This window comes from Schistocerca americana, chromosome X, assembly GCF_021461395.2.
Source record: "Schistocerca americana isolate TAMUIC-IGC-003095 chromosome X, iqSchAmer2.1, whole genome shotgun sequence".
NCBI lineage: Eukaryota > Metazoa > Arthropoda > Insecta > Orthoptera > Acrididae > Schistocerca > Schistocerca americana.
This window is the reverse complement of record NC_060130.1, coordinates 228,205,253-228,228,208: the sequence shown is the minus strand read 5'-3', so window position 1 is coordinate 228,228,208 and position 22,956 is coordinate 228,205,253. Positions and strand designations below refer to the sequence as shown.

The 22,956-nt window shown below is 40.2% G+C and overlaps 1 protein-coding gene across 2 annotated transcripts; it reads right to left on the bottom strand.

Moving 5' to 3' along the window:
- Positions 1–1,336: 1,336 nt before the first annotated feature.
- On the bottom strand, positions 1,337–16,922 carry LOC124555098 (uroporphyrinogen decarboxylase). 2 transcript variants are annotated; one of them, XM_047128894.1, is made up of 3 exons: positions 16,423–16,560; positions 16,247–16,329; positions 1,337–2,519 (listed from the first exon to the last, which is right to left on the bottom strand). In XM_047128894.1, exon 3 carries the CDS (start codon positions 2,496–2,498, stop codon positions 1,440–1,442), a length of 1,059 nt encoding a protein of 352 aa, XP_046984850.1. In that variant the 5' UTR covers positions 2,499–2,519; positions 16,247–16,329; positions 16,423–16,560; the 3' UTR covers positions 1,337–1,439. The 2 variants fall into 2 exon arrangements, with proteins under 2 accessions (XP_046984850.1, XP_046984851.1); XM_047128895.1 differs by lacking the exons at positions 16,247–16,329; positions 16,423–16,560 and adding an exon at positions 16,657–16,922.
- Positions 16,923–22,956: the final 6,034 nt, after the last annotated feature.

Here is a 22,956-nt window from a genome sequence, read left to right as displayed (position 1 = left end):
CTCTCATTATAGCACTCTGTTGTGATGGATAGGTATTTACCCCTCAGTAATGACAAATTCAGAGCATGAAACAGAATAGTCGCATCGATCCCAGCCAACTGTTTATCTGATTACTAATTATCTCATACAGAACTGCTTCATTCTGGGATTGTGCTGCTTGCTCTTAATATGGGTCATTTTCTTGCATAGATAGTAAATTTTTTCCTCACTAGTTTGCTGTTTATTTTGTACAGGGCTATTACAAATGATTGAAGCGATTTCATAAATTCACTGTAGCTCCATTCATTGACATATGGTCACGACACTACAGATACGTAGAAAAACTCATAAAGTTTTGTTCGGCTGAAGCCGCACTTCAGGTTTCTGCCACCAGAGCACTCGAGAGCGCAGTGAGACAAAATGGCGACAGGAGCCGAGAAAGCATATGCCGTGCTTGAAATGCACTTACATCAGTCAGTCATAACAGTGCAACGACACTTCAGGACGAAGTTCAACAAAGATCCACCAACTGCTACCTCCATTCGGTAATGGTATGCACAGTTTAAAGCTTCTGGATGCCTCTGTAAGGGGAAATCAACGGGTCGGCCTGCAGTGAGCGAAGAAACGGTTGAATGCGTGCGGGCAAGTTTCACGCGTAGCCCACGGAAGTCGACGAATAAAGCAAGCAGGGAGCTAAACGTACCATAGGATGGTGCTCCACCGCACTTCCATCATGATGTTCGGCATTTCTTAAACAGGAGATTGGAAAACCGATGGATCGGTCGTGGAGGAGATCATGATCAGCAATTCATGTCATGGCCTCCACGCTCTCCCGACTTAACCCCATGCGATTTCTTTCTGTGGGGTTATGTGAAAGATTAAGTGTTTAAACCTCCTCTACCAAGAAACGTGCCAGAACTGCGAGCTCGCATCAACGATGCTTTCGAACTCATTGATGGGGACATGCTGCGCCGAGTGTGGAAGGAACTTGATTATCTGCCCAATTACTAAAGGGGCACATATCGAACATTTGTGAATACCTAAAAAAACTTTGAGTTTTTGTATGTGTGTGCAAAGCATTGTGAAAATATCTCAAATAATAAAGTTATTGTAGAGCTGTGAAATCGCTTCAATCATTTGTAATAACCCTGTATTACTGATCTTCACTTGGATGTATGACAACACAATTCACCACTGTGTTGGTTGAAGAGATAATGAAGGAAAAGGTATGGGCTCAAAATTGTGAAACAACAATACAACGCTGCAAAACAATTTTATTTGTGGTGGGCGCACTTTATACACAGCCGCACCTACTCAAGGGTTAAACCATTTTTTTGATTAATTTTGACCTCAGATAAACGTTTCTGGTAAATTTATTTTAATAAATGAACATTCGAAATACAAAACTGTATGATACAGTTTCACCTTAAAGTTCAATTATATTAAGTCCATGACAGTTCTTACTTCACATCATGTATCGCATCTATTAAAATCTTTACATGTGCTGGATCAACATCAGGATATATTCCATGCCCAAGATTTGCTATATATTTAGTCTTCCCAAACTTTTGTACCATTTCTGATGCCAGTCTTTTCAGCTGTTCTGGAGGGGAATATAGAGCACACGGATCCAAATTCCCTTGGAGTGTTACAGTTCCCCCTGTTTTGTTTCTTGCCTCTGTGGGATCTACAGTCCAATCGATACCTACCACATCATAACCACTTCCAGAAAGCTCCTCCAAAGCATAATGTGCACCTTTAGCAAATATTGTCATTGGAATGTTGCCTACACCAACACTAGCACAGCCAGTTTTTACTCTTTTACAGATATCACGAATATAAGGAAGAGCAAATTTACAGAACAGATCAGGACCTAGGTATTCAGCATTTGATTCAAAGAGTTGCAACAACTGAGCACCAGCAGCAGCCTGCATTATCATGTAATCAACAACAGCATCAGTTAAGATAGTTAATAATTTCTTGCTGGCATCTGGATATTTATATAACCATGCTTTTGCCTTTGAAAGTGTCTTTGATCCACCACCTTCAATCATGTATGCCATCAAAGTCCAAGGGGCCCCAGAAAATCCAATAAGAGGAACTTTTCCTTCTAACTTGTGACGCGTCAGTGTGATTGCTTCTGCAACGTAGCCAAGTTTCTCATTTACATTAACTGGCACTTCAAGTTTGGTAATGTCTTCGGGTTCAACCAGAGGTTCCAAAACGGGGCCCACACTAGGTTTCATTTCAACATGCACTCCTAAAGCTTGAGGAATTACCAAGATATCAGAAAATATTATGCATGCATCAAGATCAAATCTCTGTATAGGTTGAATAGACACTTCTGCTGCTAGAGCTGGGGTTTGACACATCGTGAAAAAGTCATACTTTTGGCGAAGATCACGAAATTCTGGGAGATATCTGCCTGCCTGTCTCATTATCCATACCGGAATCTTGTCCACTTCCTCACCACGAGCTGCTCTTAAAAGCCTGTCATTCTTTAAAGCTGGAAAGTTCATTTTGATATTGGAAAGTCACACCTGAAAAAGATGATAATAAACATTACTTTTGAATACATTATGGGAGTGACAGTGATCAATGTATTACAAATATTTACTATCAAAAACAGTCTTGATCACAATTTATTTATTATGCTGACCGGTTTTGACCACTACTGTGATCATCTTCAGACCAATGAGTAAGAACCTCCTCCTGCTGGAGAATCAAGTAGTGATTCTCCAGCAGGAGGAGGTTCTTACTCAATGGTCCGAAGATTATCACAGCAGTGGCCAAAACCGGTCAGCATAATAAATAAATTGTGATCAAGACTATTTTTGATAGGAAATATTGATAAAAAACATTACTGCTTACTCTTCACTGCATACTGAATAAAAATTATTATTATTATTATTATTATTATTATGTTACAGGATAATAAGCAGAAAATAAGATCTCATGACTGGAGAGTCATAACTGCCCAAGTATCTCAATACCTAAATTTACACTTCTCTGCGTATTCCCTCGACATTCCTGTTCTACTGATAGATTTACTCTTTACAATATGAAACTGCAATTTTTAATCCAAATCATTGAAGCGCAACTGTCATCAACATGGTTTGCATGTAACTGTGTTTTAGTATCCTACAGGATTTAACACCTTTGATTCTTCTTAGTTGCAAACTGTCTTACCCAAGTGACCTACAAGTTAATGTGGACTTGACCATGCAACAACTTGACAAATTTTGTACACAGATTCTCTTTATAGATTAAAAATTATTTGTTTGTGGTAAAAGTAACATCTCAACAGCAACAGGAAAATTAGAAATGGAATATTAACTTAAACACAGTGAAGACTGGATAAAAAACAAATCCTAGACTTGGTAAGAAATAAATCAGAGTGAGATGGTGTTGTCACTTGGCTGCATTCCAAAATACTGTTTATTCCACATATTTTAACCAAACCAACTCCAAAACTATTTTTGTTGGATTTTTGTGATTAATCTCATGCTTTTTAGTCTCATCATTAAGAACTTAATTTTGTTACTACAGAATATAGTACTCAAGTAACAACTTCGAAAAATTATTCTTATTTTTCTTAAGCCTGTATGTATGTGTTTATGTATTTTTGTCTATTACACACATTTATATACCAGATTGATTTCTTTATAAAACATTCATCCTTTACTTAATGAGATTACTTGTATGCAATGAAGAAAAACTCTACTAGAAGCCTCTACTAACTCCAATAGTGTTATATGTAATTGCATTTACTAATTAATATGTTATTTGGAATATGTTATTTTATATACAACATAATAATCATTAATTTATTGTCCAGCATGAAGAACATGATGGTTTAACGGAATGAGATTTTCACTCTGCAGCGGAGTGTGCGCTGATATGATGGTTTAAGTTCTGCAACTGCAGTTACTTACTTTAGTGTTTCACAGATAGTTTTGTACAATAAATCTTAATGATGCAGAACAAGTCATTTTACATTCATGGACATTTTATATCACTTAGAAAGTGATAAACATTTTTTTGTTGCAGCATTGTGCACCCATGTTTGTGCTAAAGACAACCTTAATGTGCAGCAATGAATGTAATTTTTAATTAAATGGAATCAAATAACAGCACCAGCTGCTCTTTAATTTCTAATCAACACAACCGATTTTGGCCACCAAGGCCATTTTTCAATGGTTGTGAATCAGTTGTTGTGTGTGGAGCTGTTATTTGACTCCAAATACAAATCACTGTTGCCCCTAATTTTAGGAAAACATCATGAAACACCATTAAATGCCCAAGCTTGTTTCCAGCACCCTCATAGTGTTACCTATTTATTACTATTTATTGCAAATATCATAGGCTAATTAGAAATTCCACACGCAGTGTTAAGTACCACTTGCAAATCTATAGTTATGGGAAGTAAGCTCAATATTTACACATGAGGAGTACATGATTGGGTAACACATTTGAATTGGTCCCACTCATTGGATTGTAGAATTCTGTATGAATGTGGATCACACACATATTAGTGCCCGTATTTCAGCTGACTTCAGAATATGACATTCTGTTACAATGACAAAAGTCGACAGGGTGCTGAAATTCTTGTTACCCTTTTGAAGCAAAAGCTCTTCATTCCAGTTAATCAACTTCCGTAGAATTAAGTCAGCCATTAACTGATTCAAAGTCTGCTTGAGGCATTTTAAAAACATGCTTGCTGAATATATTCTTCAAGAACCATACTAACAACAGGGTAAACCTCAACTACCACTAAAATATCTGCCATATGCAAAGGCTTAAAACATGAAAAAGCTAACTGGAGAATAAGAAATAATGAAAGGAAAATAGAGTGGATGATTAATAATGCAAATCCAAAGACTTATCACTATCCCTCCCTCACTCAATGCAGTGCCTATCACCAGTTGAAGTGTTTATCCCAATACTTTCTCAAATTACAACATAAAGTATTACAGAAAAACTGCAGAAATTGTTCTTGCACAACAGTGACTTAATGTTTTTGTATGACCATCCTTCTGATTGGAGGTTTGAGGGACTTCAGCCATTCATTTATGTAATAAAATGCAACACCCACAGCCATCCTTGTGATGTTATCTATTATATGGCTACCAGTTTCGGCGCTTCAGTACACCATCTTCAGGCCTTAACTGACGCTGAGGGGGTTAACTCCAATCAGGTATACTATTGAAATTAACCCCCTCAGCATCAGTTAAGGCCTGAAGATGGTGTACTGAAGTGCCGAAACTGGTAGCCATATAATAGATAACATCATAAGGTTGGCTGTATGTGTTCCATTTCTGACTTAATGTGTCCCATGCCTTTGATTATCTGGGAATATACTGCAATACAGAATCCACCAAAACATGAAGCTTACATTACTCCCAATACTGTGCTCTCCATCAATCTGTACTCCCCCACCCCTCTCTCCCTGCACATTCCCTAGCAAAAAAACCAAGAATTTCAAAGTTTTTGAAGTGTAAGATACAACACAAAAATAGCCATACATTGTTATAACTTCACACTGCTCAATAAACTTGGCTATGAGATCAATTTTCCTTCTTTTTAGCACCATCCTTTCTGATTACCATAAGTAAAGCAAAGCTGTCATCAATCTGAAGAGTGGTTTAAACACCACAGTACTTTACTATGCATAATCCTGTTTGTGGTGGCACGCCTTTGCCATTCATCAACCACTGATGAAATGACTGACTCAGCCAGTTACAGGGGAGACGCACAGTTTAATTTGAATTCCAAATCACAGTGCACCTCCGCATTTTTTGTAACAACCATTGCCAGTGGTGAAAGAAGTGAAAAATCTTAAGACTGACCAGGGCCCAAACCTCATGCCTCTGTATCCATATTCTCTCAATTAACTGACTAAACCAAACAATGCAGTGAATGAGTGCTCTCCACATTTGTTTTTAAAAAAACACATTTTCACCTTTGACTTTCTGCCATTTCAATTCTCTTTGCTACAACTGCCTGATTTCTCAAACTGACAGTTGGCTGCTCAGTCCCATTCTTTTAATACTGACAAATAATCTTAATCTGGATTTATCACTGATCTCTCTCTTGTGTGATGTTCCAGTCAGACTTTAAAATGCCCCTTTTCATTTTCTTGGCCATTGTTAATCAGAACCTTATTTCCCTAACTTTAGTTCACTGGTCACTGTTGTCATGAGTGTGTTTTTAAGCTGTATGTGGCAACTGGTACAAGGACCTTGCAAAGTATGACAGAGAAGAAAGAAAGAAAGAAAGAAAGAGAGAGAGAGAGAGAGATGGGGAACTGGGTGTAAATGTCAGGACATGTGAGAAATAGAATGAAAAATGAAAGGAAAGAGCGAGGGCATCCCCCTCAAAGGCAAAGATGAAAGTGTCTCTGACTAAACAATTTTCGTTAGGGCCTCTCTGGACACACTGGATGAAATGAATGTCACGTCGTTCCAGATTAGCACTATGTCATACTGAGAGACTTGTGAGGAGTGATATCCTCTGGGTTTCCTCCTAAATAGTCACAGGCAAGGAGGGAGGATGACTTGCTGGCAGAAGTTGTCTTTATAAGGAGGGAGCCAGATCTCATCTTGCTTAAGGACTCAGCTTCACTGAACTTGTCCTCAATGTGTTCCACAAAAAAGGGGGTCTGGTGACAGCAAAAGTCAGTCCTGGTACAGACCAAAAACTGTGGAAAGGGCTTCACCCCATGCAGCCAAGGGGCAAAGGCCAGGAAGGCAGAAAGAGAAACTGAGACGGAACTATTCCTAGAAAGAGATATGGCCACGGTAGAGCAGCCAGATAGTTTAACACATTTCACGTGCCGAAACATCCACTCCGAAAAGGGGCTCACCTCGTGGGCGCCACACAGCCACAGCAACGGCTGCCTGGTATGACTGTTGTTTCCGGGAGTTCCAATGTCCCAAAAAGATAGGCAACCACTCCTAGGCTTTCATGAGGCATTCACAACGCAGGTGCCAACAATGTGATCCTTGTGGTGAGAGAGGGCTCAGCCAGATGAGTACATAACAGCAACACCATACGGACCTGCTATCAAGCTGGTGACCTTCCATGGAGGCGAAAGGGCAGAGAGAGAGAGAGAGAGAGAGAGAGAGAGAGAGAGAGAGAGAGAGAGAGAGAGAGAGAGAGAGAGAGAGAGGGGGGGGGGGTGGGGGGAGGGACGGGAAGGGGGACAAGGGAGAGAGAGAGGGGGAGTGGGAGGAGGGAGGGGAAGGGGGACAAGGGGGGGAGGGAGAGAGGGAGGGAGAGGGAGAGGGAGAGGGAGAGGGAGGGAGAGGGAGAGGGAGGGAGAGGGAGAGGGAGGGAGAGGGAGAGGGAGAGAGAGGGGGAGAGAGAGAGAGAGAGAGAGAGAGAGAGAGAGAGAGAGAGAGAGAGGGGGGGGGGGGAGGGGGGAATGGGAGTGGGACGTGGGAGGGAGGGGGGAGGAGGAGGAGAGGAACCCACATCAAAGACACTAGGGAGGGAGTTCTTCACCATCTGGCTCACACTACAGATTTCAGATTTAGAGATGGAGGTCAAACCCCTAAGAGGGACCACAAAAGAAGAGGCAAAAGAGAGGAGGAAAATCAAACAAACCAAAACCACAAAATGAAACTAAGTAAGGAGGACAGCTGGCTGACATAAATAAGAACACCAAGAGAGTGAAAGGTAGTGGAAAAGGGAACTAATATGGACAAGGTAGGAGAAGTTAGGGGAAGGTAAAGCAGTCCAGAAAAGAAGAAAGGCTGCAGTAGAGCTTTATGACTCATGCACACCGCATGCATACCCACGAAAGAGCTGTGAGCCCCCTGGGGATGATACAAATGGTGATTCTTGTTTTGCACTCACACTGCTCTAGCTTCCAAGACAGTACAGGGAGCAATCAACTCACGGATGACCCTGAAGATCTTTTGGGTCAAGTATGGTTCCGAAAGAACACACAGTAACCTCAAGGAGCTGGAGAATGATCACCGATAAAAAGCAACACAGATTACAGAACAAGAGGAAATATTGAAGTTCTGGCAGGTAACAGTAATATTCATTGCAGTTCCACTGGATCATCTTATTGAGGGTATTCTGGTTAGAGGTTAAGGGGACGGTGAGACAGGTCACACCCCAGTATAACTGTCTGTCACCAATGGGGGTAGAACACTGTTAATAAACAATGGTTAAGAGTCTGATAGCGCGAACAAGAGGAAATATTGAAGTTCTGGCAGGTAACAGTAATATTCATTGCAGTTCCACTGGATCATCTTATTGAGGGTATTCTGGTTAGAGGTTAAGGGGACGGTGAGACAGGTCACACCCCAGTATAACTGTCTGTCACCAATGGGGGTAGAACACTGTTAATAAACAATGGTTAAGAGTCTGATAGCGCGCGCGCGCACACACACACACACACACACACACACACACACACACACACACACACACAGATATTATATATAACAATGTTTGAGTGACCTTCCAGCACAGAAGTCAAACCCAGATGTGGGTACTGAAAATAAGTTAAATGAAATATGATCTGTAAAATAAGGGAAGAAAGAGGGAGAAACTAGAATCAATGTCCGACGAGAAAACTCGTTTGTCAGTAGGGAACCTGTTCTAGAGAATAAGTCAGAGAAAAAATATAGCCAGAAAGTAACACTGAATGCAGCACAGGAAAGAAAGAAGTACTGCAATGGCTTGGGCATCCATTTTAACCATGCAAGTACTCACAGAAGGGTTGTTAGCCTCATGCAGGGGTTAAAAATTTGTTCTGCAATTAGAATTCAGAAGGAAAGCATTCTACCAACATTTTTTTAATTTTTATTTCATTATTTTTGTTTCCTTATGCTTATACTTGATTACAGACACTCACAGCTCCATATGAAATTAAGATGGTTCGAGGCACAGCTTTCTTTCTCATTGGTAGTTTCAGTTTGTAGTACCTTAATAACTGAAACTTCCTGGCAGATTAAAACTGTGTGTCGGACTGAGACTCGAACACGGGACCTTTGCCTTTCGTGAGCAAGTGCTCTACCATCTGAGCTACCCAAGCATGACTCTGACCTGTCCTCACAGCTTCAATTCTGCCAGTATCTCTTCTCCTACCTTTCAAACTTCACAGAAGCTCTCCTGTGAACCTTGCAGAACTAGCACTCCTGCAAGAAAGGATATTGCAGAGACATGGCTTAAGCACAGTCTTGGGGATGTTTCCAGAATGAGATTTTCACTCTGCAGCGGAGTGCCACTGATGTTAAATGACAACTAACACTGCTTATATTTGGTCAGGTTTTGAGCAGATTGTTGTTGCAAACAGGAACAGTAACAGTCAAATAAAACTCTAGTCACAAATCAACACCACTAGATATTTTTCCCAAGTAAAAAAAGTCTGAAATACCATAATTACAGAATTTAAAAATAGCACAGTTCAAAACAATTGTCTTAGTAATAAAAGACAATGTTGGAATTTGTAATGGCAACTCTCAGGATAAAATATAAAAACCACTGCTGAACTGACAAATTCAGCTACCCATAATTGCAATACCCAGTCCCGGCCATGTCCACAAAGACAGGATACATTTGGGGTAATTACATTGAAATCAACTAGTGAAAGAGATTTATCTTTGTTGTATGCACAGGTCACACCTAAATAACAATCTTTTTTACACTATGCTGAACATCTTCTGAAATATGTGGAAACAAAGTTTGATAATTTTTTTACAGGTGAGGCATTAATTTGCAAAGCCCTGCTTTCATACAACCAACTCTCATCTAGAAATATCACTTGAAAATCAAAAGAACACTGAAACATAAAATGTTTATTTGCTTCCAGTTTTTTGCAGCTTTACCCTGCAAACTATACTAAAGTAGAAGAAAAAGTATGTTTTATAGTATAGTGGTCTTTATTGGTTGATCAAGATTTTTTCCCAGAAATTCAGGAAGACTGGTACTATCATATGTTGCTGTGGTAATTTTGGTTGTTCCATGCTCTGTTTTGTGTAGAAAGCTATTGGCTGCTGTCATAACTAGGCCCTACAGCAAAACATTAGTGTCTTGTGCCCCACATGTCTCTAGGTTTTCCCTGCCAGATGCTCTTTAAGTAGCTCAAATAAATGAAAAGCACTAGGGTCAAAGCCTAAACTGAAACAAGATGAGGCATTAGCTCTCAGTGTACAGCAATCAGTATCATTCTAGTTATAGACACCCAATGGAGATGAACATTTATGGTTCCACTCCTGTAGATTTGTTTAATCTCAGACATAAATTAGTACATTCACTATTATCGTATCAGTTTAGAAGCTTGTCAGATATTTTCTTGCCAGTCCACTTCTTATTGAAAAAGGCAGGTTGGACACACACTTGGCCCAGCACTTCCAACACTGACTTTAATCACCACTACAGTTTCATAAACAATCACTCAACAGTTCACAAGGATTTACATTCACAACAATGACAGCAGCTGCATGAAAGAGTCCATGTGGTTCTTTGTTAATCTGTAATTTAATCATGAATTAGTATAATTTCGTGTCCACAGTATCTCCAAGAGTGAAATGCGAAAAGTGAGTCATTAGAGTTTAGAAGTATGTTTTGTGAGATATTACATGTAATTCTTAGAATAAGTGTTCGATTCAAATGTGTGGTTCTGGCTGTGGGTGTTCTGTTATTGAGAGTTGCTGTTGAGCTACATAGGTCAAGGGAAGTGTCCGATTTGTGTTTAGTGGAATTTGGGGAGTTTTGTGTTGTCGGTTTTTTCCATCATCTTGTGTCGTTTGGTATGGTGGTGCAATCCCCACACTTTTCCCATTAGTTTCATTAGGTTTTTTGTGGAACGTGTTTTGTTGGTTTTTCAATGTATTTTCATGTTTACGTAATGATGCCATAGGTGCCATATTGAAGTTGTAGTGTATGGTTGTTTCCGCCATATTTGTGATGTCATGGGTCAAAGCAGACGGGTGGAATCAGACGCTTCTGTATTTCCGATTATATATCATTTCTACTGACGCACCAAATCTTCACACTTTGGGATCATTCACTATTGGATTTAACAACAATACTCTACCACTCATGTACAGCCATCGTTGTAAGTCAGGCTGAAATGGAACTCATCTCAAAATACATGTGCCAATTAGCACGCCAGTAACGGTATTAAAAGTGCCCACTGCAGACTGATGCCTAGTAGGAGATGTTAATAGCCACCTGACGCCAACTAACAAGAGTTAAGCAGCTTCAACATTTACTGTCACTGACAACTAAATTTACTGACAGGATAAATAACCAAGTAAGGATGAACATTCATAACAACTTCAGAAAAGGTAAAAGATGGAGGATATATAAATTAAATGAATAGTGCCCTATATGAGAACCTGTAACCATAATGATTCTCTATGTTGTTATAACAATCAATTTTACTTTTTATTATTTGAAAAATACAGAATCAACAACAGTGGGTACTAGTAACTGTTTGTTTGTTTATTTATTTATTTATTCAAACATTAACAGTGCAAATAATGAGTAGGAGTGAACACATTGTGATTAAAGAAAATACACTGTAATTGTCAACATACACCATGACGTTTCCAGGGCCAAATGTATTGTTCTTGACAATATTGGTGGTGGGTGTGACAAGACATCCTGTAAAATGTTACTGAACATCACCTATAACAGATAGTTCAGAACACCCATCATGATGGAAATATGTTAGATCTAATGGTAACAAATGGACCCGACCTATTCACACAGTCAAAAACTTTCTCTAAATCCACAAATGATAGAAATGTAAATTTGTCTTTCTTTAACACCTCTTTGGAGATAAGTTGGAGGGTTAGTATTACCTCGCATGCACCTACCTTTCTCCAAAACCCAAACTTATCTTCCCCAAGATCAGCCTCCACTACCTTTTCCATTCATCTGTAACTAATTTGTCCAAATATTCTGCAACCATGACTTGCACCTGCCTTCTTTGGAATTATTACATTCTTCTTGAAGTCTGTTCCATCTGTCTTGTATATCTCACACACCATGTGGAATAATTTTGTCATGGCAAGCTCTCCCAAGGATCTCGGTAATTCTGAGGGAATGTCACCTACATTGCAGGCCTTGTTTCAATTAGGTCTTTCTATGCTCTGTCAAATTCTTCTCATAGTACCTTATTTCCCACCTCATCTTCACTTTCTCCCTCTTCTCTTTCTACATTATCCTAAAGTTTGTTCCCCTGATATGGACCCACTACATATTCATTCCACCTTTCAGCTTTTCCTTCTTTGCTTAGTACTGTCTCGCCATCTGAACTCTTCATATTCACACAGTTGCTTCAATTTTCCCCAAAGTTCTCTCTAATTTTGCTTCTTGCCCCAATTTATGCATACTTATACAGCCTTATATTTGTCCTTTAACCTATTCCTGCTTAGACATTTTGTACTTTCTGTCAATCTCAATTTTTGATCATCTGCACTGTCTGTCATCTACTTTATTTGCTCTATTTCTATATTCTGTTCCTCTTGTCAATGAAATACAATGCCTTCTGAGTTATCCAGGTATTTCTACTACACATTCTTTTGTTGCCTTTCTTATTTCATCTCTCAAAGCTACCCCATTTGTATTTTATTGTATGCCTTTACCATTTCCATTTAATGTTGCCGAACGCTTTCTCTGAAACTTCAATTTAATCAGGTCTCCTGAATTTCCTACCTTTCCACAGGTTCTTCAGCTTAGGTCTGCAGTTCATAACCAATAAATTATGGTAAAAGCCCACATCTGCCTCTGGAAATGTACTACAATTTAAAATCTCTTTTTGAAATCTCTGTCTTACCCTCACATAATCAATCTGAAAACTTCCCACGTCCCCAGGTCTCTTCAATGTTAACACCCATCTTTCATGATTCTAAAAATCAAGTGTTAGTGACAAATTATGCTTGGGAAAATTCTAGTAGACAGCTTCCTCTCATTTCTTTTCTCCCAGTCCATGGTATCGTACTATTTTTCCTTCTCTTTCTTTTCCTATTGTCAAACTCCAGTCACCCATCACAAATTTTTATCTCCCTTAACTATTTGAATACTATCATTTATCTCATCACACATTATTTCAATCTCTCTTGTTGGCATACAAACTTGTACCATTGTGGTGGATATTGGTTTCATGTCTATCTTGGTTATAACAACATGGCTGTTCATAGCAGCATATGCACATTAATATTTTCTTGTTATTTTTAGGCCCACTCCTGCATTAGCCCTGTCTGATTTTGTATTGATAAGCAGAAGTACTGTATTTTACTCTACTAATTCCCAATATAACTTAAATGTATCCATTTCCCTTTTTCACTTCTCTAACCTAGCTACCCAATCAAGGGATCTAACATTCCACACACTGTCCCATAGAATGCCAGCTTTCTTTTTCCCAATGACATCCTACTAGGTAGTTACCGCTCCACAATCTGAGTGGGGAGCTATTTTACCTACAGAATGTTTTACCCAATACGGTATCATCATCACTAAACAATATAGAAGAACTGCAGGCCCTTAGGAGAAATAAAAGCTGTAGTTCCCCTTGTTTTTCAGCTGATCACAGTAACAGCACAATAAAAATGTGTTTGATAATAAATGAAAAGCATCAGTTTGCTTTTGTTCTACAATATTTGAAGCACTTTTTGTTCCTTTGGGGACAGAACCAAGTTCGATAAGTTAATTACACGTTACGAAAAATATTGTTTACAGTTTGAGGTTAGAGGTTCAGTCACCTTCCTAATCATAGATAATTTCTTGTTCTGCCGCAAAAATACGTTGTGAATAAGATCACTTACACTTTGATGAACTTCTCGATCGAAAACATCGAACTCACACTCATTTATTATTATAATGTTGTTCTACCAAGAACCGACGGAAGATTCTGTTAATATGAAAAATGTGTTTGCTTATATTACAAAGGCAGATCAGTTTATAATCCAGACTGTTGTCCCAGAAACTACTGAAAAGGCTGCTGCCCCTGTTCAGAAACTATGGGTTAGTCTGGTATCTCCACAGATACCCCTTCATAGTGGTTGTTATATATATTGTTGAGGAATGCAAGCCACCCCATCTCGATATGGTCCACAATTCATGGGGGTGAGGTCACTGCAGTACAAAGATCATTTTACTGCAAAAAACTTACTGACATCAACTTTTGTTTGGGAATCAACTACCATGCAGTGATTAAGCCATTTTTCATGTACATCCACCTAGGAGTACTATTCCAGCAAGAAATGCATGGTAAACTTCAGCAGAGTTTAAAACAATATGAAAGTTCTAGGAGACTGACACATTGACTTCTGTGACATTAGATCATGCAATTTGTTACAGGATTATTCACAATCGAAAATGGTTGGGCTTTGGGTCATGGTAAAATACATAGCTTTAATCTCTGAAGAAACAGCACTACAACACAGAATCCAATACAGAGGGACAGCTGCATTCTGGTGCCTTTTTTGCATTTCTTGAGTGTCATTAGTGTACTTTAGACCTATTATCAAGTATAAACAACGTGAACGATCTGGTGCTTCTGCTTAGACACTAAGCTTTGAATGGCTACAACAATGGAAAATTTAATTCTCACAGATTGGAATTAAAGTGTTAAATTAAGCCTTCAATACCACAATGCATACTCTCAATCAAACTGTCACCGTCGCCAAACCTAGACACTCTGCTATGCTACAGATCGGTATATTGCTAAAATTAAGATTTCATATTCACATCTGTCGGCTTCATCAACTCACACCCACACATGTTACCTTTCAACCTGACCTAGATGTTAGGCTACACTAGAGACCAGTTTGTTATCACAACCCGCATTCAAAAAATATATATGTTCTGAACAAATATATTGTGTGTGGTGTTCTCAACAACAGAAGAGTGTAAACCTGAAGGAGATAGGAAGAAGCAAGGGGAAATAGCATGCAACTATGCCAATGTAAGCCAGCATTTGCTGATGCAGAATGAAAAATGAAGAAACAGCAAGAGAGCTGCTTCATCAACAATCTTTTATTGTGTACACGAAGTCGGTTTCTGAACAGTTAATGTTCCATCATCTGGTGTAAAAAATAAAATCAATCAACTGAGGTCATCCTCACCCCATTGTTGTCATGGAACCAAAAGGGGTGAGGATGACCTCAACTGATTAAGTGATTTCATTTTTTATGTAGATGATGTAACGTTAACTTTCCCGAAACCAGTCGTGTATGCACAACAAAAGACTGTGGATTAAGCACCTGTCCTGCAGTTTTATTATTTTTCAAAATGGACTTGTTCAGTTGTGGCTGCCCCATAAGAACAAGTCTTTGAGGCAGAATGAGTTACTGGTAACAGTGTAATTTTGTGCAGTCTTTCATAGGAAACTAGGCATCCAATTACCTGGGGTAATAGAGCAAAGTCATTAAATACAGAGAAAGTTAACTGTAGATAGCTTTCCCTTAATTCTCCCAAAATCACAACTTTACAGCAATATGAAAAATCAAAATCAGTTTGGATACTAAAATGGCATGATGCTGAGAAGCAGGGTAACAACCACGAGATATTAATAAAATGTCATTATGTGAAAAATCTTGGAAGTAGTATAGACTGAAATTGAAGAATTGGAATAATGGACTAGAAATGAACTATAATGGGCACTATTGAAATAGTATGGTGAAAGCAACTGCCATACAATTATCCTAGTACAAGAGTAAACCCATAAGAAATGACATACGTAAATTACATAATTTACTTACATGACACGTACCAGTATTTTGAAGTAGAAGAAATCAATAACATCAAAATACCACACAATTCGTCTGTCATCAGCAAGTATCCACTAACACCATATACATATTTGTACTTCGATGTCCACACATCGAGTTTACAGAATTGTCACTCTGAGAAGTAGTTCATGACAGGACAATTAAATAATATCTAATGATACCTGTGTTGACAGCAAAAATTCTGTAGGATTTCAGCACAATTTATCAAACAGAAATTTATTCATTTAAATCCTCGACGCCGTTTGAAACTTAACTTTACAGAAACAGTTCTGCACTATCAGAAAAAATAACTAAGTACTGTTATTAACTGAGCAGGAACTATACAAACGCGTCTTAGAACATACAGAAAGTTCGTACTACTGACGCTACATTATTACAAACAACAAAAACATAACCTCAACAAAAACATAACCTCTTACGCGGAGCATCAATCCTCGTTTAGGCACAGCAAAAAGCTTAAGAAACTATATACGCCAATTTCGGCGGTATGCGAGTATTTCGTTTACCTGTTCGTTCTCAATAGGCACCAAATTCTTGAAATTCGGTAGTAGATGATATTTCAGCTGTTATCAAATAAAGCACATTTGACCTAGTGGGAAAATATTCACATGATGACTACACACAAAACAATAAAAACAGAGGGGGAAAAGATAACAGCCCGATATTATTCCGCTTCAAATACCTCCCAGCCGTCATGATCAATACATTTATTTTATGTAAACAAACACTAATATGGACTCTGACGTACTGAACAACAGAGATATAAATTAAATATGAACAGCAACCAAGTGGTGATGAACTTTGTGATGATGGGGGAGGGGAAGAAGGGATGGTTTGACATCGACAGGAATTCCGATAAACGCCACGTGTTTTAGTACGAAGGACAAACTAAGTCCGATTGAGAAATACGACTTACGGGCAAAGCTTGCGAAAAGCGAGCAGCGAAGTATAACATCAACAGACCTTCACAGGACTACAATACTTAAAAAACTAAAAAATTAGAGCTGGACGCAGTGCGGTTAGGCCGTGTCCACATACTGGGGCCAACATTGGCGCTAACAGTTTTGGTCTGATGTGTGGGTCGATGAAATAGCATTGGAACCAACATTAGCCCCAATTTTGGTACAATTTCGTTGCTCTGTCGGTATTTCGACCGAATATCACACGGTGTTGTAACCAATACCGGTAAGCCGAGTCACACTGGCGCCACCGTTGTTCGCTTTGGCTATTTTTCGAAACTCGAGTTTGTTTGTCGCTTGTACTTCCTGGTTGGATATTTGAAAACAGTGTCGTAGGAACTGTGGAAACTCACAAGTTCTTAACTTTTTGGAATTTTATCAGCAAGAAATACATTCGTGGAATCCTACAACGAAGAATCACAAAAACAGCAATGTTGTTGAGGATGCACTGAAAACAAAGAGCTACAGAACAGAATTGCTCAGTCTCTTTCGGGAATCATACATGTTCATAAATACATACACATATCTAAAAACATAGATTGATTATTGGTGTAAATATTTCTAAAAATGTTCTCTAACTGTGCTGTGTTTTGTGTACGTTGATGTATTTGTTAACTTTGCAATAAAGCTTGTTTCATCAAAGTTCTTACCATACCGCTTGAAGCCATCTGATATTCCGAGAATTATGTGACGATGGAGAATCCAGAAAAAGTCTTGCATTTTACTTCAATGTTTCCGAAACGTCAGGAACATAGTTTTGTTGTCACTGATGGGAGGAATGAAGTTTTGTTGTGCTGGATGGGAGGAATGAAGAATTAGGTCTTTTCTCTATCAGTATTATAAAGTAAGTGATCCGGTTTTTGAAAAGTTGCAATAGCCATTACGCCAATAATTTTTTTGTTAGTTTCTGGAAATTTGAATTAACTATGTTTCCATATTAAAAAATATGGGTTTGTGGCGACATCAGTCGCTGTGCACACAGGCGGAGCAAAGAGTATTTAGACTGGTTGGTTGATTTGGGTGAGGGGAGCAAACAGTAGTGTCATCAGTCCCATCGGATTAGAGAAGGATGGGAACGAAGTCGGCTGTGCCCTTTCAAATGAGCCATCAAAAATGGTTCAAATAGCTCTAAGCACTATGGGACTTAACATCTGAGGTCATCAGTACCCTAACTTAAAACTACTTAAACCTAACTAACCTAAGGACATCATACACATCCATGCCCGAGGCAGGATTCGAACCTGCAACTGTAGCAGCAGCGCAGTTTCGGACTGAAGCGCCTAGAACCGCCCTGCCACAACGGCTGGCTTAAATGAACGATCCCAGCGCCTGAGCCGATTTAGGGAAATCATGGGAAACCTTAAGTATCTATTAGCAGTTTAGAATCTATGTTGTCATTCCTTGGATGATATGTTAGTCACACTTTAAGTTACAATAAAGATTTGCAGAATACTCGTGCATGTGAATTATGTGGTAGTTGTTTCATTTCATGCATAGTGGTACCCTGACGTGATTCGCTAAAGAAGAGATTTGGAACTGATTTTTTTTTTCAATTTTTTTCCATAAGCAATAATGACAGACATGCTACCGAGTTCAACAGACACAGAAGTTAAGGTACAGCCAGCCACGTCTCCAACAAGCAGTAGCCATAAGTAATTGGCAAGATATGTATAACACAAACTGACTGGGTTACATCAAGTTTCCACCATTGTGGCGTACTCGTCCAAGCGTCTGGTTCGCACACATAGAGTACATCTTATAGCAATGTGGAATGCACCTAGCCAAAGACAAGTACATAATAATTATGACGCACTTGGAGCGAGCAGTCACAGAGGAAACTGAAAATAATCTATAGCAACGTTCCTACTCATCGCTAAAGGAGACGCTTGTGGGGCATTATACTTTGTTGCCAGAGTGTTGGCTACAAAACGTTTTTGACAAGGAGGAGACATCAACAGCCCACCATCTCAAATGCTGCGAGTTTTAAGTGCTCTAACTGGTCTTGGGCTACTACTAGAACAGTCACTACAGGTGCTGCAGCTCTGTAAATTAACTTTTTTCGTCCAATCAGTTATGGCAGTTCATCAAAATTTACCATTGTGGGAATTAGCAGAAAAAGCTGTGTGACACCGACTATCCTGTCCAAAATCCCATTAGGTGTTAAAGCAGAGAGTATGGCTGATAGAAGTCATGTAATGAGTACTGGAGCAGCAAATGCGAACACAAAAGCAGAATCATGTGCTATGAGCACAGGTGCACCAACTCAAAAAGAAGGAATGGAGCTTTGGAAGATCGGTTCACACGGCTAAATCTGAAGCTATTGGAACAACAGAGCACGTTCTGACATCAGTATAAGGTTGCTTCTGAACATCGAATAAGGCAGTGAACGGATAATCGACACAGATTTGACACAACTTCATCACACTTGAGCTGGTACCACAAGCATTTTGGCGAGGTAGCTCGGCAATGCACAATTGCTTTCCTGACTGACCACCGTCGTTGGGCGCCCACACAGATGATGTCACAGTGTCGCTCTTGCACTGAAACTCTTTCGGCCCCTCTGCAAACGTTTTCAGCTTGACCAAAGTCTCAATCGTCATGGCAATGGGTGCATATTGACTTTGCTGGTCCGTTTTGAAACACTCGTTGACTTATTGTAGTGGATTCTTTTAGCAAACATCTGTTTACAGTACCCATGAACTCGACTATGTCACATCGTACCATTCAGGCTTTTCATTTTTTTAAAGGTTTGCCTTAAATATAGGTTACAGACAACCACCCACAGTTTAAGGCTCAGGACTTTGCACATTTTTGTGTAGCCAACGGTATCACTCACCTTACCAGTGCTCCATTTCATCCCCAGTTGAACGGAGAAGCTGAATGATTTGTGCATACTGTTAATGTGTCACGATTGACGAGGAAGGGAAAGTAGTGGGCACCCGTTGAGGTGAAAAATCAAACATATTTTAAGAGCATGCTTGTTTAATGCTGTACCAAGGGAAGGCAGGCCTTGAGAAGCCGCCGAAACTGAATGGACTGCTGCCCAAGAGAGCAGGAGAGGAAAGCGTCTGGTCCGGTTGGAAGCTGCCAGCAGAAGAGAGCAGATGGGTTCCAGCCCATTGCGACCACCTCCAAACCTCCCTATTGGTTGGCCAATTCGTAGATGTGCAGTTTGGTAGCGTTACCTCATCAGCAACACATGAGTTTAGCTGCTGATGGTTCAACACGTGAGTTTCAAAATGGTTCTGTCCGGTTTTGCAACATGACCGATCTGCAGCAACTAGCAGCCAGACAGAAGGCACTGACGGACATCAAGTGGAAAATAAAACTATTAAATAAAACTATTAAATCCATTCGGTATCAGCCACCACTGTACACCCTTCTCCCCACCGCAGGAGTGAAGCAATGGGGAGAGGGGAGGGTGACAAATTGACAGTTACTATGGGGCTTCCGCTAAGGACAGCCTTACATAATTTTAACAATATGTTTTGGATTTTTTTTTAATTTTTGCATTGAGAAAATAACAGTGTGTTAATGAAATCTTGCGTGACAAAATTTGGACGACGGCGGATGGTGCGGCTGTGGTGTGAGGCGCTGCAAATGGCGGCACAAGGTGCGGCGACCAGCTGTTGTCGCTGGCAGTGGCGAAGGTCGCTGACCTCAGAGGGCAGCGGCGCGCTGTAGCGCTCTGCAACTTCCACCAGAGCGTATAAGGGGCGATGCACAGATCACAAGGGGGTTAACATTTTGGCACCACTTCACACGCGCATGGTGGGGCACTGTATCACTTACATCTAAAGGAGGGCCATACCTTTTCCTTTTAGGGGTATTTTAATTATTTACTATTTCCTTTCTATCCACATGGCACTTAGACCAGACTACAAAAATTAAGCGTGATATTCCCCAGAAGGTTGCTGTTCAGGGACAGCAGGAAGGGGCAACCGGAGTCGCGCAAAAAGTCCTTTTCTAAAGGCTACCCATAGCAATAAACCCATTAGGATAACCACTAGAGGGGTACATACAGAACTATGAATAACTATACGACCGAGATACTGGTGGTGGTGCCAATCCGTGATGTACGCGGTGGCACGGTCTAGCATAATCTGCCCTGACTCTTTGTTTACCAGGTCAGTTAAAGACTGGACCAGCTGGGAATGTGAATGATTGGGGAGAGATGGCCAATTGTCAGGTGATGGTAGTACCATCGGTTGCTTTGGTAAATACCACAGGAGAGGGGGAAGTCGCATGTCATGGGCATAAGACAAGTGTGCAAACACCTCCTCAGTGGGGGTAGTAATATGACAGTGAGAGCTATTAAACAGTAAACCGCTACTGTTCGGTAGCACACGGTAGTGCTAGGTTGCTCGAAAGTATTCGGAAAATACTGTTGCCTATAGCATCGAACTAATCTTGTTAGCTCCAGCTGGGAGATACGTTACGGAAGGGAAGTATTACAGTGGATGAAGAAGTAATAAGTAATTACCTGAGGTTGTAGTGACGGGTGAAAACTCATTGGTTAACAAACTCGTGTGCACTATGTCACTGGGCAATTTAAAGAGTGATTCCAAAGAACGGCAGGAGTATACGTTAATAGCAACGAGATAGTTAGGCAAGGAGGAGGGTATGGTCATGCTGAAAAGAGGCTTACTCGTCATCCTGATCGGCATGAGTGCAAAAATGTGGGGTTGCATTTATCAATGCCTGCACTCGATGCATAGGTGGAATTCGCGGTGTTTAGTGGTTTCGTGAGTGATTTGCTGAATTGGAAGCTTTAGTAATGGGTGTTGTGGCTTAGGAGGAAAAGGGATTTCACCAATGGGAAAAATCATGTTACGTTAATGCAGAGTTTTTCTAGGTATAATCGTGGACAGCCGTCCGCGATCGCAACGCCAAGGTAGCCCGACATATTGGCCATTTATGCCGAGCGGCCCACCCGCGGCGAACCGGAAGGATGCTCACGTTGAAGAATAAGGAATTGGGTATAATCGGGAACAAGTTCAGGTAACGGATTTCAGAATAAGAATGATTCAGCTGTGACGTATCCACTAGTCGCAGGATTTTTCTTACCCCTCCCTCTGGGGGGAGCAATATGTCTGAGTAGTATTGGCTACTGACCAGGGTGCAGATGAAGGCGAGCCTTGTCGTGATGTGTCAATGAAGTATAGATAGGTAGGCGACTAATTAATGAAAACGAAAACTGAAAGAATAAACCGATCAGCTGGGCACCCTGCAGGCGCTAACCGCACTATGTAAGGCACACGGCCCTCGAGGAGGGAGGTAAAAAGTAATGATTGAGGCTGGAACGAATAGACGAGCGACTCAGAGCAATGGCAGTAACCCAGTGCAATGCATGGGCGAGGAAGGCATTGTGCTCTGTCTCCATAGGGCGATTATGTCTCGTGGCGGTTAACTACTACAAAATTCCCAAAATCCATGGGGTAACAGGCTGAGCTACGAAAATGGGGGGACGAACTACTGCGACATTGTACAATGAAAACTTTTATTCATTTGGGTGGAAGTCTCTTGCTAACTGTATATCCAACAAGTTAACGCATTACTGTGCTTGGGTGATGACGTCACGTAATGGGTGCTAATCATCAACAATCTAGTGCTTATTTCAATGGGTGCTTCAATCATATTACGTCATGGGTGTGATTGTTTGAATAAACAACCAGGTGTCTCTCACTCACACGGCGGAGCATTGTATGCAAATGGTAGCAGTACCGATTTCCGTGCTCGCTTGTAACATCTTCACTTCATCATTAAATTACTTCTTAAGATGTAGGGTGAACAATAACGAAACTTGTGTTCATCTGGGTGAACTCTTAAATGTGCAAAAAGCACATGGGGTGCGAACTACTATTCCTCACTTACTTGGGTGAAACTTAATTACTTTTATCCTATCATAAAACCTGTTGGGTTGGCAGAAGCGCCAAAACCGTGTTACTAGAGGAGGCCGACATGCACGCGTTTAGCTCACGCAGACTGGCGTGAGGAGGGAAGGACTATACTGACGTGAGGTCTGGAATATGACAAGGAATTAGAATTCAGAAAGCGGACGTAATTAGTTTGATACTTAACTTTAATCCACTAATGATGAACGTCGCTCTTGACGGTACATGAGTCACAATATTATCTGTTCAGAAGACATAGTAACTGAATATGGTGCCTTGCTAGGTTGTAGCAAATGACGTAGCTGAAGGCTATGCTAAACTGTCGTCTCTGCAAATGAGAGCGTATGTAGTCAGTGAACCATC